The sequence below is a fragment of the Salvia miltiorrhiza genome, chromosome 7 (assembly GCF_028751815.1).
Source record: "Salvia miltiorrhiza cultivar Shanhuang (shh) chromosome 7, IMPLAD_Smil_shh, whole genome shotgun sequence".
Classification (NCBI taxonomy): domain Eukaryota; kingdom Viridiplantae; phylum Streptophyta; class Magnoliopsida; order Lamiales; family Lamiaceae; genus Salvia; species Salvia miltiorrhiza.
The window spans coordinates 52,456,353-52,472,471 of NC_080393.1; the positions used below are offsets into that span (position 1 = coordinate 52,456,353).

General features: G+C 35.9%; 3 protein-coding genes across 3 annotated transcripts; 2 read left to right on the forward strand and 1 right to left on the reverse strand.

Annotated features, from left to right (window-relative positions):
* Positions 1–362: 362 nt before the first annotated feature.
* LOC130994378 (putative late blight resistance protein homolog R1B-17) lies at positions 363–2,048 on the forward strand. Its single transcript, XM_057919423.1, has one exon. It carries the CDS (start codon positions 363–365, stop codon positions 2,046–2,048), a length of 1,686 nt encoding a protein of 561 aa, XP_057775406.1.
* A 1,242-nt stretch (positions 2,049–3,290) lies between these two features.
* On the forward strand, positions 3,291–6,130 carry LOC130994379 (putative late blight resistance protein homolog R1B-16). Its single transcript, XM_057919424.1, has 2 exons — positions 3,291–5,246; positions 5,402–6,130. The coding sequence occupies exons 1-2, from the start codon at positions 3,291–3,293 to the stop codon at positions 6,128–6,130; spliced, it is 2,685 nt and encodes an 894-aa protein (XP_057775407.1).
* A 783-nt stretch (positions 6,131–6,913) lies between these two features.
* On the reverse strand, positions 6,914–10,499 carry LOC130994757 (putative late blight resistance protein homolog R1A-10). The gene is made up of 3 exons (XM_057919816.1): positions 10,208–10,499; positions 7,344–10,089; positions 6,914–7,258 (listed from the first exon to the last, which is right to left on the reverse strand). Exon 2 carries the CDS (start codon positions 10,002–10,004, stop codon positions 7,374–7,376), a length of 2,631 nt encoding a protein of 876 aa, XP_057775799.1. The 5' UTR covers positions 10,005–10,089; positions 10,208–10,499; the 3' UTR covers positions 6,914–7,258; positions 7,344–7,373.
* Positions 10,500–16,119: the final 5,620 nt, after the last annotated feature.

Below are 16,119 nucleotides of genomic sequence, written 5' to 3' on the forward strand. Positions count from 1 at the left end.
AATAATTTCGCTCATTATGACTCTTACAATCTTTATTTTTTATAGAATCTCTTCTCCACTCATCTAATACAAAACTAACTTTTATTAAAACATGTGCAACTCTCCGTTAGGAAGATGTTTGAGTGACGAGAGAGTATTTAAAACACTAATTAAACATAATCAGATATTCATCTTCTTCTCTGCGCTGTTTCTCTTCCAAATGATCCAAACACTAAAGTCAAGTGAGGCGTTTCTTTCCCGATAACGGAAATGGAAGTCGCATTGTTCTAACTACTAGGTTGTCAGATGTGGCTAGCAATTGTGGCTCTTCTTGCTTTCGGAAGAATCTTCTAGATGAGAATGAAAGTTGGGAATTATTCTGTATGAAGGCATTCGAAAATGAAGATTGCCCTAGTGAAGTAGAGGAAGTTGGAAGGGAGATTGTTAAATTATGCAAAGGACTAGCATTGTCCATTGTTGTGATTGGTGGGAGTCTTCTAAACTCTCCCAGGAATGTAGGATATTGGAAGAGTGTTGCCAAAGATATAGAATCAAGTCCCAATTCAAAAGAGAAAGAAGAAAGCTTAGATGTATTGTTTTCGAGTTATAACCACTTGCCTCCTCATCTAAAGCCTTGCTTTCTTCATATTGGAGTTCTTAAGCATATAAATTATGCGAACCTCAATATCTTGAGTATCATCCAACTTTGGGTTGCTGAGGGATTTTTGAAATCAAATGGAGGCCGAGTATTGGAAGAAATTGCAGAGGATTACTTGAAGGAACTTGTCGATAGAAATCTGATATTGGTCGTCAGACGAAGTAAAAATGGGAAGATGAAACGTTGTGATATTCATGATCTTATGAGAGACCTATGCTTAAATGTAGGCGAGCAACAAGGATTTTTTCATGTGACTCAAGGCCCTGTACTAGGCACAGAACGACGCCTCTTATATAACAAAGCTACCTGGCGGAGAGAAACTTCCAGACCCGTACTTGCACGCTCTATCATGAAATGTAAATTTCAGAAAGAGTTTTCTTATAAACATAGATTGCTGAGAATTTGGCATCTACACCGTCACATGCCAGTTGAAGAATCATTAAATGGGTGTGTTAACTTGCGCCACCTTGCTTTGTGGGATTCTGTTTACAAAGGTGTGTTGAAGCTTCCTAGTTCACTATCCTTCATATGGAATCTACATACTTTAATCTTTCATGGTCATTCATTGAAAGTTATTGCACCAATGGAAATATGGAAGATGCGACAACTCAGGCATATCCAGTGTTATCGAATTTGTGTTCCTCAACCCGATGGACAAGATGACTTGTTAGTCTTGGAAAATCTTCAGACATTTCGGGATGCAGTGAATTTGAGGTTGAGTGAGGATGTGTGCAAGATCATTCCCAACATCAAGATTTTGCATCTACAATATAATGATTGGGTGCGAGGTTACGATGATAGTTTGATTGAGTGTTTGTGTAATCTTGATCGCTTGCATAAACTTGAATCACTCAAACTGGATGGGTGCTGGCTCCAGAATTATAAGTTGAATGAGGTACTCACATTTCCCAGTTCGCTAAATAAGTTGACCTTGAGTAGTTTCCAATTTGAATGGGATGATCTGACAATGATTGGTTCGTTGCCCTTGCTGGAAGTTCTCGAGGTACGTTTAAACTATGTCAAGGAGGAAAATAGCATGTGGAGTCCTGTTAATGAGCAATTTCAACGCCTCAAGTTCTTGAAATTGTATGGCTGTGAGCTGACATGTTGGAATGCAGATAGTTGTCATTTCCCAATTCTGGAGAAGCTTCTTATTTGTTATCTACATAAGCTGGAAGAGATCCCATGGGGTATAGGTGAGATACCAACACTCAAACTTATTCAGGTGGATCGTTGTAGTAACTCTCTCGCGATTTCAGCAATCAAAATAAAAGACGAGCAGCTCGAGTGTCAGGGCAATGATGACCTTGAAATCCAAATTCGTGTCGACGAAGATAAATTGGAGAGCTTCATGGCAATGGTGGAAACCGAGGGCCTCACACTTAATAATGTTCAATTTAATACAATCTAGGCATTTCGTTTTCTTGGTCTGAATGAATTTCCATGATAACTTTTATTTTTGGTTTCATATATTTGGTGCTTGTATTGTTGTGCACTTGCAATACATATTTCTATGGATTGAACGCATCTTCATTTTTGTATGAGAATTATCCTTATCCAATAAAGTAGAAAAGCTACGGTTCCACGTGCGAGCATCTTTGCTCGTCTGACTGATTTATCCCAAAAAATAATACTTCGTTCCTCCCTCAAACATTTTCCTCTCTTCCCATTTTGGTCCGTCCCCAAAACATCTCTGCTTAATATTCATGTCCACCTCCGTCGTTACCTTCTTCGATGTGTTCCTCCTCAGTTCCGACCGCCTCAACGGTGTATGAGGCTCGTCAGCGCTACACCTGCAAGACAAAGTAATTAAGAATGAATGACAATCACAATATGAAAATCCCATGTATGGCTTCTCATATTTACTTTCATATAAACTAAATAAAAGAAAGAAGATTTAACAAAGTATTAAGTTGCCTACTTTCCCTATAAAAGGAAGCATTTGGTCAATGGAAGGAAGAAGATGAAAGGCTATAGCTCAGTATCATTGCTTCTTAATTATTCGGTTTCAAAGGTGGTAATGATGTCTAATTTCAACAGAATTTTTTCTAATCAAACTTTGATCAGTTTAGGTGTGACTGAGAAAGCCGTGGACAAAGTATAACCAAATCAACGCTTAAATCTTGACAACTTCAAATATTATATAGCCAATTCAAAATAGCTAGGGTATTTGCTCCATGAAGTAGTCTGCTTTATGTCTTGAAATGGAGCTTAGAATCTAGGGGAAGATCAGAAAGATGACATGTGCCTCTAAGCAGAGCAAAATATTAACGACCGTAATATTGAAAACGACGATGGAAATAGCGACGCCTACAAACGGTCGTTAATTCAGTCGTTAGGACCTTTAACGACCCTTTTTTTTATATGAAAATGTAGGTTTGGTTAGTTTCAATTTACTTCCTCCAATTCTCTAAAAAAAGTAGATAAAACATATTCAATTTAATAATTGGGGTACCCGATTATTATACAATATTAATCCAACACAATTTGCGCATAAGCTTTAGTAAAATAATATATTTAAAACCCTACCAGTAATTAATCATATCTTATTCTCTGCGCTGTTTCTCTTCCAAACACTAAAGTCAACCAAAAAGATTAGAACATATTTTGCTCTTTCAACCAAACAATCTGCAGTTTAATCCAAACACTTGAGATGGCAGCTTATGCAGCTCTTATTTCTCTCTTGAACAATATTCAGCAGATGATGAATCATCCTAACCTTTCCACTTCTTTCCACAACAATCAGATTCAATCTCTTGAGGAAAAGGCTGCTTTGTTGCTTGATTTCATAGAGACCTATAACTATGTTGGTGGAGGTAGTGAAGAAGCACAAGATCTGGAAAGCCTAATGGCATCTGCAGCTCATACGGCTGAAGATATGATTGAATCACACATCGTCAATCAAGTACTTCTTCCTCTTTCTGCTGATGATCGCGAAGCAGCTTTGAGTTTCTCGTTGTATCTACAGAAAAAGTCGTCAATTGAAAAGAAAAATGCTCCTGCAGTTGGAGATGTGGATCAATTTCATGGTGGATCCAACCAAGAAATTGAAGAGCCTGCACCTCATGTGGCTGGAGGTGGATGCTGGATCAATTTCATGCAGCTTATTAAGAGAAAAAGGGCAATTCAAGAGAAAAATGAAGCTGCAGTTGGAGATGTTGATCAATTTCATGGTGAATCAAACCTCAGTTATTTTGACTATCTGCGACAGATAATTGAAGACATGGATGCTATCATCGAAAAGGCGAATGAGTTGAAGGAGAAACAGAGATTGAGAGAGGACCAACCACCCACGCATTCAACACCTCTGTATACCGAGACCAGAGAAGAAAGTGGTATGGTGGGATTTCATGATGAGTTGATTCAACTTCTAGATGAGCTCACCGGTCATCGATCCAATCTACAAATCATCTCAATCGTCGGTATGGGCGGCATGGGTAAGACTACTCTTGCCAAACATATTTATGCTAATCAACTCATTATCGAACACTTTGATATTCGTGCTTGGGCTACCGTATCTCAGCAATACAATGCTAAACAAATTCTTCAACAACTACTTTCTAGCCAAGGAAAATCCTCCGATAAAACTGTAGATGAATTAGGAGAACAATTGTATAAAACTTTATCTGGTAGGAGATATTTAATCATTTTAGACGACATATGGAGTTTCGAAGCTTGGAATGAAGTGAGGTGTTTCTTTCCTGATAATGGAAGTGGAAGCCGGATTCTTCTAACTACTAGGTTGTCAGATGTGGCTAACGATTGTGGCTCTTCTTGCTTTCAGAAGAATCTTCTAGATGAGGTTGAAAGTTGGCAATTATTCTGTAAGAAGGCATTCCAAAATGAAGATTGTCCTAGTGAACTTGAGAAAGTTGGAAGGGAGATTGTTAAATTATGCAAAGGACTAGCATTGACCATTGTTGTGATTGGTGGGAGTCTTCTAAATTCTCCTAGAACCGTAGGATATTGGAAGAATGTTGCCGAAGATATAGAATCAAGTCCCAACTCAAAACAGAAAGACGAAAGCTTAGATGTATTGTTTTCAAGTTATAACCACTTGCCTCCTCGTTTAAAGCCTTGCTTTCTTCATATTGGAGTTCTTAAACTTACTAATTATGAGAACCTCCATATCTCGAGAATCATCCAACTTTGGATTGCTGAGGGATTTTTGAAATCAAATGGAGGCCGAGTTTTGGAAGAGATTGCAGAGGACTACTTGAAAGAACTTATTGATAGAAATCTGATATTAGTCAGCAAACGAAGTAAAACTGGGAAGATGAAACGTTTTGATATTCATGATCTTTTAAGAGACCTATGCTTAAAAGTAGCAGAGCAACAAGGGTTTTTTCATGTGATCACTCAAGGCCCCGTACTAGGCACAGAACGTCGCCTAGTATATAACAATGCTTCGCGGGGGAGGGAAACTGCCAAACTTCCACTTGCACGCAGTATCATGGAATGTGAACTCCGCAAGGATGCTTATAAATATGGATTGTTGAGAGTTTTGGATGCACAAAGTCACATAGCAATTGAAGAATCATTTGGGTGTGTTAACTTGCGCTACCTTGCTTTGTCGGAACATGAGGATCTTCCTAGTTCTGTGTCCTTGGTATGGAATCTGCATGGAGACTATCGCTCTCTTCGAGAGCTGTTGCAGCAATTGAAATTTGGAAGATGCGACAACTTAGGCATATCAAGTGTGGTCGAATTTATCTTCCTCAACCCGATGGACTAGATGACTTGATAATCTTGGAAAATCTTCAGACGCTTGGGTATGCAGTGAATTTGAGGTTGAGTGAGGATGTGTGCAAGATCATTCCCAATATCAAGAAATTGAATCTTGAATATAATCGTGAATTGCAAGGATGGGATGCTAGCTTGATTGAGTGTTTGTGTAATCTTGATCGCTTGCATAAACTTGAATCACTCAAACTGAGAGGCGAGATTAGGTGGTGTCACATGTATTCTCAACTGAATGAGATACTCACATTTCCCAGATTGCTAAACAAGTTGAGCTTGAGTATGATCGATTTTGATTGGGATGATCTGACAATGATTGGTTCGTTGCCCCTACTCGAAGTTCTCGAGGTACAATATAACAATCTCGGGAGGGACGGCACGTGGAGTCCTGTTAATGGGCAATTTCAACGCCTCAAGTTCTTGAAAATTGATCAATGTAGTCTGTTTTGTTGGAATGCAGATAGTTGTCATTTCCCAATTCTGGAAAAGCTTCTTCTTTGTTGGTTAACTATGTTGGAAGAGATTCCATGGGGTATTGGTGAGATACCAACACTCAAACTTATTCATCTGGATTGTTGTAGTAACTCTGCCACGATTTCAGCTATCAAAATCAAAGACGAGCAGCTCGAGTATCAGGACAATGATGACCTTCAAATCCAAGTTATTGTGGATGATGGTCAAATGAAGAGCTTCATGGCAATGGTGGAAACTGAGGGCCTCACACTTAATAATGTTCAACTCCATACATTCTAGGCATTTCGTTTTCTTGGTTTCAATAAATTTACACGATAATTTTTATTTTTCGTTTCATATTTTGTGCTTGTATTGTTATGCACTTGTAATACATAGTAGTATATTTTTAAAATTTTAAATTATTTAAAAATGTCAAAATGCCATTATTTTATGAGTTAGATTAATAGGGAATGAAATCAAATAAAAGGGTGGAATGAAATCAAATAACAAAATGCCATTATTTTATTGAGTGTTTGGTTTAACAATGGAAAGAAATAGTAAGAGATTCTCTTTCTTTTGTTTTTCCTCTATTTTGAAGGGTAACAAATTGAGTGATTGAATTACCCTCAAGTAAGGGTATTAATTGTTAACTCATTACCTAAACCAAACAAGTAGTTGATTCAATTAATTGAATCCCTTCTCAACCACCAAAAATACCCAAACAAACATGGGCTTAGTAGCAATTGTTATTAATTTTTTGAATGTGTTCGTCCTTATATTAAAAATATGAGTATATATAATTGTTACATAATTGTGCTCCTTATATTATAAATATTATATAGCTGTTATAATTGCTTATCCCTAGTTCTATTATAAATATAAACTAGTACTATTAAATTTCAATGAAAATGTAAACTAAACCTCAAAAAAAAAAAAAAAAAGACAACAACATGGGGTTCTCAAAATTAGGATGACAATAAGACTATTGGAAAAAGCTCATCCAAATACTCAACAGGGATTTTATCTCAACAGAGATGTTCACATTGATGAGTTCCTACTACGGGATCTCATAAATTTGAAATATGAAGCCAAAAATTAATTAGTATATTGCCATAATCTTAAAATTTTAAGCTATATATCAAAAAATATTTCTATAGTATTTTGATTCGAATATTTTGTGAAGCAGTAATTCTTAAACTAAAAAATCCAACGCAGAGAGCAGTTAGAGACTCACCTACGGCAGGGGAAGCAACTCTCCATTCAGAAGCAACATAAGCTAGGCTGAACTGCAAAACGACGACGTACCCTTCACTTGTAAAACATGTTTTCACACTAATCCAACTTTCAAACAATTATGGTTACAAACACAATTCAGCACTCAGGTTTCATAATCATCGACAAAATCCTTCGATCGGCTCTTTGATTTGCCTGAAAATCGATAGATGGACAATATCAAACGCTGTGACTATAACAGAAACATTAAGGCGTAATATTGCAAAGTACTAAGACTAACCTGTTAGGCAAGTTGCACACTCACTTGACCTCAAAAAGAAGATTCGACGAAAAGGTCAAAGGAAAACTTGTCTTTTAATTCATTGGCACAAGCGACAGCTAAAGGATTGCACTCGCGTAAGTGAATGATCTCTATGGAAGAGTGGTCATACGGCCAATCGAGCTGTTGTAATTTGTAGCAATGTTGCATGCTTAGTCTACGAAGCTCCGGGAAGCTTCCATGTTGAGGTCTCCATCGCACCATATCGGTGTCTTCAATTTGAAGTTCAATAAGTTTCAAAAAACTCCCCGGTGTTATGTCCCATTCTGGGCCTCGGAATGCATATTGATATAACATGAGAATCTCGAGATTTGGCAGCAGCGAACCAATATCATTCATGTAATTCCAAGGATACCCCCCTAACCCAGACAACAATAACACTGTGAGACTTGATGGAAACATTGAAAGAGGAATCGTATTACACTCATACTTTATCTCGGGATTATTAACCCAATATGAGAGTTTCTCTAGATTCTGGAGTTGGGAGATATAACCCAAGCAACTCAATGGGTTTCTTTCATCATCATCATCATCATCATCATAAGGCTTCAACTCCACTTCAATCATTAATCTCTTTAAATTAGGAATTCTTTTGAGAACTTCCCTTGTAAAACTGTTTGCACTCACACAATTAAGTGTCATGAGTTTGTTCAAGGCAGCATCATCAGTATTAGGGGTTGGTATGTCCCTTCCCCAAATCTCAAGATGTTCTAGTTCTTGCATGTCCCAAATTTGCACAGGCATATAAGGCTGAACTCCACGCTTTTTAATGTATATATATGGATTGATAATCAAGAATTGAAGGTGAAAAAGGTTGGATATGGAAGGAGGGAGCTCCCCGTTGCATTTTAGGGAAAGGTAACGCAGACAAACAAGTTTCAAAATTTCAATTGGGATATCATAAAATCGAACTCCAAAAGCAGCTAGCACCCTGAGCAACTTAAAACCCATGGCATGTATTGGGATTGGATAAGGGTGATCGAGACCATGACAAAGGAGAGAACGGGCAGTGGATGCACAATCACTTTTTATTAAATCACACACTTGTTTGAAGCAGAATAAGTTGTTGTAATGGGCACACATGCGACGCTGGTCTTTAATAACATCATCACAACCTCGTAAGACATGTAGAAACTTGATCCTACTAGCTTCTACCTTACATAAGTGCTGCCAACAAGAATGCACGCGATACTTTCTCTCTGAAAACCACGAAATTTTTGTGTCGAGAAGAAGATGATACGACTCAGAAAGCTTTTCCCAGAAACCTTCAAAACTTTTTTCAAAATTCAGTTCAAGAAAGCCCTCAGCACTCAACAGATGAATGATATCGAATGGTCTTTGATCAGCATAAGGAGGGAAAGCTCCCATATAGAGAAAAGGCATTTTAAAATGTTGGGGTAAGTAGTCATAGCTTGGGAAAAGTACCTCTGATATTTGATTATATGCTTCCACAAAGAGTGAACTATGTTGTTTGAGTACCTCAGTCCAATATTCTGGGGTCTTGTCGGCTTTTGATAGGAGCTCTGCAACCTTGACTATCATAAGAGGAAGACCTTCACATTTCTTGGCAATCTTCTCTCCCAGTTCCTCAAGTTGGAGAGGGAAACCTTCTTCACTAAACACCTTCTCACCAAACACCTTCTCACCAAGTAATTTCTTACTATCTTCTTCATTCAACAAGCTCATTCTTATGCCCCTATGCTGCGTGAATTTTATAGCTTGTCTACTTGTAAGTATGTATCCAATCCTTCCAACTATATTATTTTCTTGCAAGCAATTTATCATGTGTCTTATGGCTTGTACCTCCCAAACATCATCCAACACGATGAGACATTTCTTATCCTGCAATAATTTTTCTTTCAATAGTCCAACTAATTCCTCCTCCTCACCATCATCTCCTTGGGCAAGCATTTGGTAAGCGTTGGGATCCACTTGAGCAAGAACGCAGCGTAATAGTTCATTGGGTTCGCATTTTCTGCCCACTTTGACCCATGCTCGGAACTCAAAATGGCTCCGAATTGATGGATCTTCAAAAATATGTTTAGCAAGAGTTGTCTTTCCAACGCCAGCCATCCCAACAATCGAATAGTAGTTATTACCTTCAAGAAGATAATCTATGAGTTTTTGAAATTCATCAGATAATCGAATAGTCATTACCATCTTAGACTTGATCATTCCACCAGAATCAATTCTTGAGGAAATAGGCTCGCCTTCTTCTTCAGGCATATTCTCCATTTCAATGAAGTACTCCACCTCCATCATCTTCACCATCTCGATGAAGCAATCAACATGGTGTTGCAGACTCTGTAGATCTACAGAGAAAGACAAGTTGTCTCTCTCGCTTTCGAGTTGTGGAAGAATCTGATGTAAGAGATGGGATTCGAGTAAATCTTCGAATTCCCAAACAGCCTCTTTTATGAGTTCATCCAAAGCATTCACCTCCGTCCTGATCTTGCTGCAGCTGGTCTTGTCCAATAACCGCAGAACTCTCTGCAAGTAATCCATCTGGTCGTAGACAAGCTGTAAGATTTGTGGAGAGTGGGAAATGAGAGAAATGCGAGACGATTGTAGAATACGCTGAATCGTATTCTTGAGAGAAATCGCCGCACCATAAGCCGCCATACCCAAATTATCAGCTCAGAATACGATTGTTGAAATGAAATTGCTTAGCTCTGCAATTTTCCTCCAAAATGAAGCTTAAACTAAACTGCAATCAGCCCAGAATAAAATTCAGTCGCCTAACAAAGAAACGGAGAAGCAGAAGAAGGAATTATAATAAGCAAATTGAGATGAAATAAATGATAGATCTCAGCTCGCTGCTGTACCTCTCGTGGAGGAGTTGGCGCAAGTCGACGGCGGCGGCAGCTGGTTTTGATACAATTTCAGAAACATTCAAAACCACATTCAAGAATTTAGTAAATGATTTGAAAAGATGTGTATAATGCAATGGTAAAATCGATCTATTGATGATTTTTATGGCAATTGTGTGTAAGAATAGTAGCGAGAAACTAAGCAACCGAAGATTCTAATTATGAAGATTGAGCAATCAACCAGTTGAAAATTATGAGGGTTGCTTCAAAATCAACTTTGCTTTTAATGTTTTTCAACTACCAAATTAAATGAAACAGTATGAGTTCCCCACTCAAATTAAATGAAACAGTATGAGCATATTGAATTTTTTTCCTTTAGCAGAATTGATGATTAAGATAAGATGGACCCCCTTACTACGACGCCATAGTATCGTGGTTTTTGGAAATTGGAACCTTTATTTTATACTAGCAGAAGGCGTTATACAGCATAGTCAATGTTAATTTATTTAATCAAAACAAAAAAATATAAATATAAAATATTTAGGGTAAATATCATCAAAATTCCTAAACTACGTGCCCCCGATATCACTGCCCAGGTATCTAAATACGTGTCAGTGTGAATTTTAATTTCCACGGTGGATTTTTATTTTGGGTTAATAGTGTTTTATGTCTCGAATTTTTAGCGTTTTCCACAAAATATCCCGAATTTTAATTTTCTCCTAAAAGACCCCGAACTTTCAAATTTTTCCATAAAATATCAAGCTATACAAAATTCAGCGACAAAAAGATGAATTATCTTGCCGAAAGAAATATTTTGGGGACCGTCATTGTTGGAAAACTTTATTAGGAACCACTATTGTTGGAAAACGCTAAAAGTTTGTGCTTTTTATCATCTTTCCATCATCGAATTTTGTATAGCGGGACATTTTGTGGAAAAAACTAAAAGTTCAGGATTTTTTAGGAGAAAATAAAAGTTCAGACATAAAACACTATTAACCCTTTTATTTTTAAAATGATATGGTACGAAACGACGTCGTTTTTGCTATGTCACTTAAAAAAATAAAATAAAAATTACACTATGGCATCCGGCGAGCCACATCACGTTTCTGGTGACCGAAAAATAGATGCGGGATATATTTGATAAAACCTGATAGTTTGAGGGTTTAGAGAACATTTCGAAACTTTCAGGGTATTTTTGATAAAACAGGTATAGTTCGGAGGTTTTGATGATATTTACCCAAATATTTATTATATTTAAATTTTTAATTAGCAATTTGGTCTATTTAATTCAATAACTACAGTAAAACCTCTTTAAAATAATACTCAGAAAATAATAAACTCTGTAAACTAATGATTTTCTTTGGTCCTGATTTAGGTCAGTTTAAATAATCATAAATTTTAATAAAATAACGATTTTTTAGAGATTCCTTTTATAAATATATATGTTTTGTTAATATTATAAATTAATAATTGTTAAGATATGAACCTATTGTGAATCATCATCAGTTTGATCATCATTGTGATCTCCCGTAATATCAGCCAGAATGAACTGACATGTATTATTACCAATAGTTAAAGAAAAAATATTTATGTACAACAAAATTAACATCAAATCTTGATCATTTCTATAATTTGATCGATCTAAAATCAAGAGCACATTATATGAGTTAGCAACATCCATACAATGGCTTCTACACGTGGAATAGTTTGAAGAGGAGTAAGAAGATGGATTAATTGTCTCATTTATCTTTTGTTTTTGTTTTTATGTTGGTTTGTATTGTTTTGGTTTTTGTTGTTTTATTTTAGTTGAATGATTGAGGTTGTTTTTGTTGTTTTGCTTCATCGTGCATTTTATTTTGATTGAGATTAATTGTAGTGACAAAAGTTGTGATCGATGATGAATGGTTGTTGATGATATGAAATTGTTATTTTGGGATGAATTGTTGTGTATCACATGTGGATTTGGCATGTAGAGTTTGAACTTGTGCTAAATGTTGCACTTTCAAGAATTTAAAAAAGAAAAACGAGCCTGTAAGATTTTAGTCATGGATTGTCATATTATCACGATCTCATTTTATTCTTGAATGTAAATCAATTTAGCATTGTGTTTTGATCTCTATAACTTGCCATGAATTCTCTCTTGAAAATGTAAGTAGATGAATATTGAAGTGACTTAAGGTCATCCTTGTTAGCCACTTGACCTTGATTGTGTCCAAATTCAATATGATTCTATAGTTTGCCTACTTTGTACCTTTTAACCTTTTTCTTTTTAATTAACTAATGATATAAAATGGGTAGAATTTGGATTGTTGGTGGTTGCTTTGACGAAAAGGGTTGGAAAATAATTGAAATTTTTTCATATAAGCTCAAGGGTAAAAGAAAAAAAAAGATGGATCCAATAAATGAAAAAGCATAAGGGGAATGATAATGATTTGCCTTTTATAATCATATCCATGATAGGTATCATTATGGGTTAAAAATTTTCCAATCAACAATTTGGTCTATTAGTACAGATTATCTCTTACAACAATTTTTCTAGAAAATCTATTAGTCCTTACTTCTACTAAATATAATTTATTGGATAGATATATTTATTTATAAGTCTTATCAATAACTATAGATATATATCACATAAAATTAATAGATTAACCAATAATAAATCTGTGATAAAATTATTGATCAAATTGTCTAAGAAATAATAAATTAAATATATTACTCTTAATAATTTTGTCTCATTGAAATTCTAATATGATCTTACAATATTTAAAAATATAAAAATCAGAAATAATATCTTAATTATTCGATTACAACTATCCATAAATATATAATTATGATATATTTTTTGACTCACGCAAATTCCAAGCTATTTGTACATGTAAATATACATGGCAGTTGTCTACTTCATCTCCAACTCCTGGACTAATATAATTCTAGATACAGAATAACAATAAATGTTATACAAGACGATTGCAATGCATGCATTACACTGTTTGATCAAGCGGCAGAGGTATATGTAGGGTGCTATGTAGATGAATATCTTTCTTCAATCAAAGAGGTAAAATAAGATTTCTTATTTAAACACTTACTATAATTTAAATAATTCATATTACAAAATTCGATATTACGTATTATTTAAAAGTTACAATTATAGTAAAATGAATAAGTCCGTTTAATAAAAAAAATTAATTAATACAATTATTTAAAACTATTTAATTGCATACTTTATCACTTTATTACCTACACACAAGATTCGTGGGACGGAAGGAGTAATATCTATATATTTTATTTACATGCTATAAAATCACATGTGTTCAACGTCACGTTCTTACTGTTAGTTACAATAAAAGTAAGACATTTATTTCACCCACATAAACTAGTTAATTACAAACCTCAATATTATTATTATTACTAATATTACTAATATTGTCATTACAGACCCACCATATATTCAACCTTTTAGGAAATTCGACATATGAATAGCATCAAATCAAGTTTTGTCGAACCCAGCAGTTAATCACAAATGTGAAAGATTTGAAACAAAAAAATAATGCAACAATCATAAAAACAGATTTACGTGGTTCGACCAAGAAACGGTCTACGACCACAAAGGGTTACCAAATCTTATTACTGTGTATCTTTTCTCATTCATACAATCAAGAATTGAAGGTGGCAAAAAGATGTATTGTTTTCAAGTTATTATCATTTGCATCCTCATCTACAGCTTTGCTTTCTTTATAATGGAGTTCTTAAACATATTAATTATCACGAGTATTATCCAACTCTGGGTTGCTGAGGGATTTTGAAATCAAATGGAGGCCGAGTTTTGGAAGAGATTGCAGAAGATTACATGAATAGCAAAGTAGAAATGGAAAGATGAAATACAGTATGTTCATATAAAAATAGGTGAGCAACAAGGGCTCTTTCATGTGATCTCTCAAGGCCATGTATTAGACACAGAACATCGCCTCGCATATAATATGCTACCTGGAGGTGTAATGGAGCGTAGAAGAATAATTCTACCATGGACGTGGATTTGAATCCATGTTAGTAGCAATTGTTATTAATTTTTTGAATGTGCTCCTTAAATAATTTAGTTTAACCCTAGTTCTATTATAAATATGGAAATGTGCATTGTTTTATAAATCTCATTATATAATTTTACAGCCTAGTAATTGGCATCCATAAAGAATGATTAAACGCTGGAACAATGTAGTGTATTTATCCCAAAAAATAATAACAAAAATCGACGGGCAATCTTTGCAACACAGAGAGAAAGAGATGGCGGAGGAAAAAAATCAATTGAATAAATTGATGAATAGCATCTACGACTTTCAATAACAAGTTTGACTATTTCTTCATTCTGGAATGGAGCATATAGTTTGAGATTTAATTTGGCTGTGGAATAAGTTAAGAGTTTTTCTGCGTGAATTGCATATGTGTGTGATTGGGGCTACAAAAAAAGAGCAATTTAATTTAACTATAAAAAATTATATTTAATTTGAGGGCTATGAATTATGAAGTAAAAAGTAAATTTAAAACTACTAATATTATTATTTTATATAAAGGAATAAAATTAGTGTTAATATATCAAAGTACCCACTTTCTTATAACAAAAATAAATTTTACCCACTCAAAATAAAACTTAAAATTTTACCCACTTTTTGTGTGAAAAGACTAAAATACCCCTCCTTAAATACTTGCAATTTTCCAAAAAAAATCCTCACTTCTACTCTTTCTCTCACTCTCTGCTCTCGTCTCTCTCGCTCTACTCTTTCTCTCACTCTCTCACTCTATTCTCTCTCTCTCTCTGGGCTGATAGCCGCCGCCATCCCTCGCCGGCGTTAATGGTAGAATTATCTGCCGCAACGAGCTGGCGCCGGCGTGGTCTCCGTCCTGCATTCCTCCGAGAACCTCTTCCCCACGGCGGTAAAGGTCAAATTGGTCGGCCGTTGCATCGACACCACCATGCTCGTCGCCTGTAGGGACTCCCGATTCGCCTCACCCGATCCGGCTGCCAGAGCCGCCGCGGCCGCCAATTGGTGGGCGGAGGATCTCACCGTGGTACAAATCGATCTCTTCCAGCAAGTCGACGGTAGCAGCGCCGCCCTCTTCTCTTCCAGCAGGATCTCACCGCGCCTCCCTCTTCTCCGGCGACAACGGCCACCGCTCGACATCTCCCTCGCCTCATTTCTTCACGATTCAATAGTCGACGGTAGCAGCGAAAACCGCCGCCAACCTCTCTGTATCTCCGGCGACCGCAGCAAGCCACTGCCGCTGCCCTCACTCTCTTCTCCTCCAGATCTGACGAATCTCTCTCTCTCTCTCTCTCTCTTCTACTCAATCCGGCCGGCGACAATTCAAGCTTTTGCTTGAATTGATGGATTGGTGTTTAATAATTGCTTAATAATAAATTGATTTGGGGAAATCGTGCCCTAATTTGAGATGAACTTGGGGCTTTTTCAAATTTTTCTTATTTTGGGGATTTTCGATGTTTACGAGCAATGTATTTCGTTTCAAGAAATGAAATGTAATAAATTTTCTGCATAAGCTTTGCTTTGATTGAATATTAAGTATATTGGATCACAGATTGAAGAAATTGATGAAAATCGCGCAATTTTGTACAAATGTTCTTGAATTCACAACCAAGTTTATGAATTCACAACTGAATTATCGGCGTTGGTTGTGAATTCACAATTGAAATAGTGTTGATTGTGAATTCAAGTTTAATTGGTTGTGAATTCACAACTTGAAAAAATGTTGATTGTGAATTCAAGTTTTTATCGGTTGTGAATTCACAACTTGAAATAGTGTGGGTTGTGAATTCACGCGAATTCACAACTAACACTATTTATAGTTGTGAATTCAAACTTTAAAACTTGAATTCACAACCAATACTTGTTATTCAGTTGTGAATTCGAGTTTTAAAG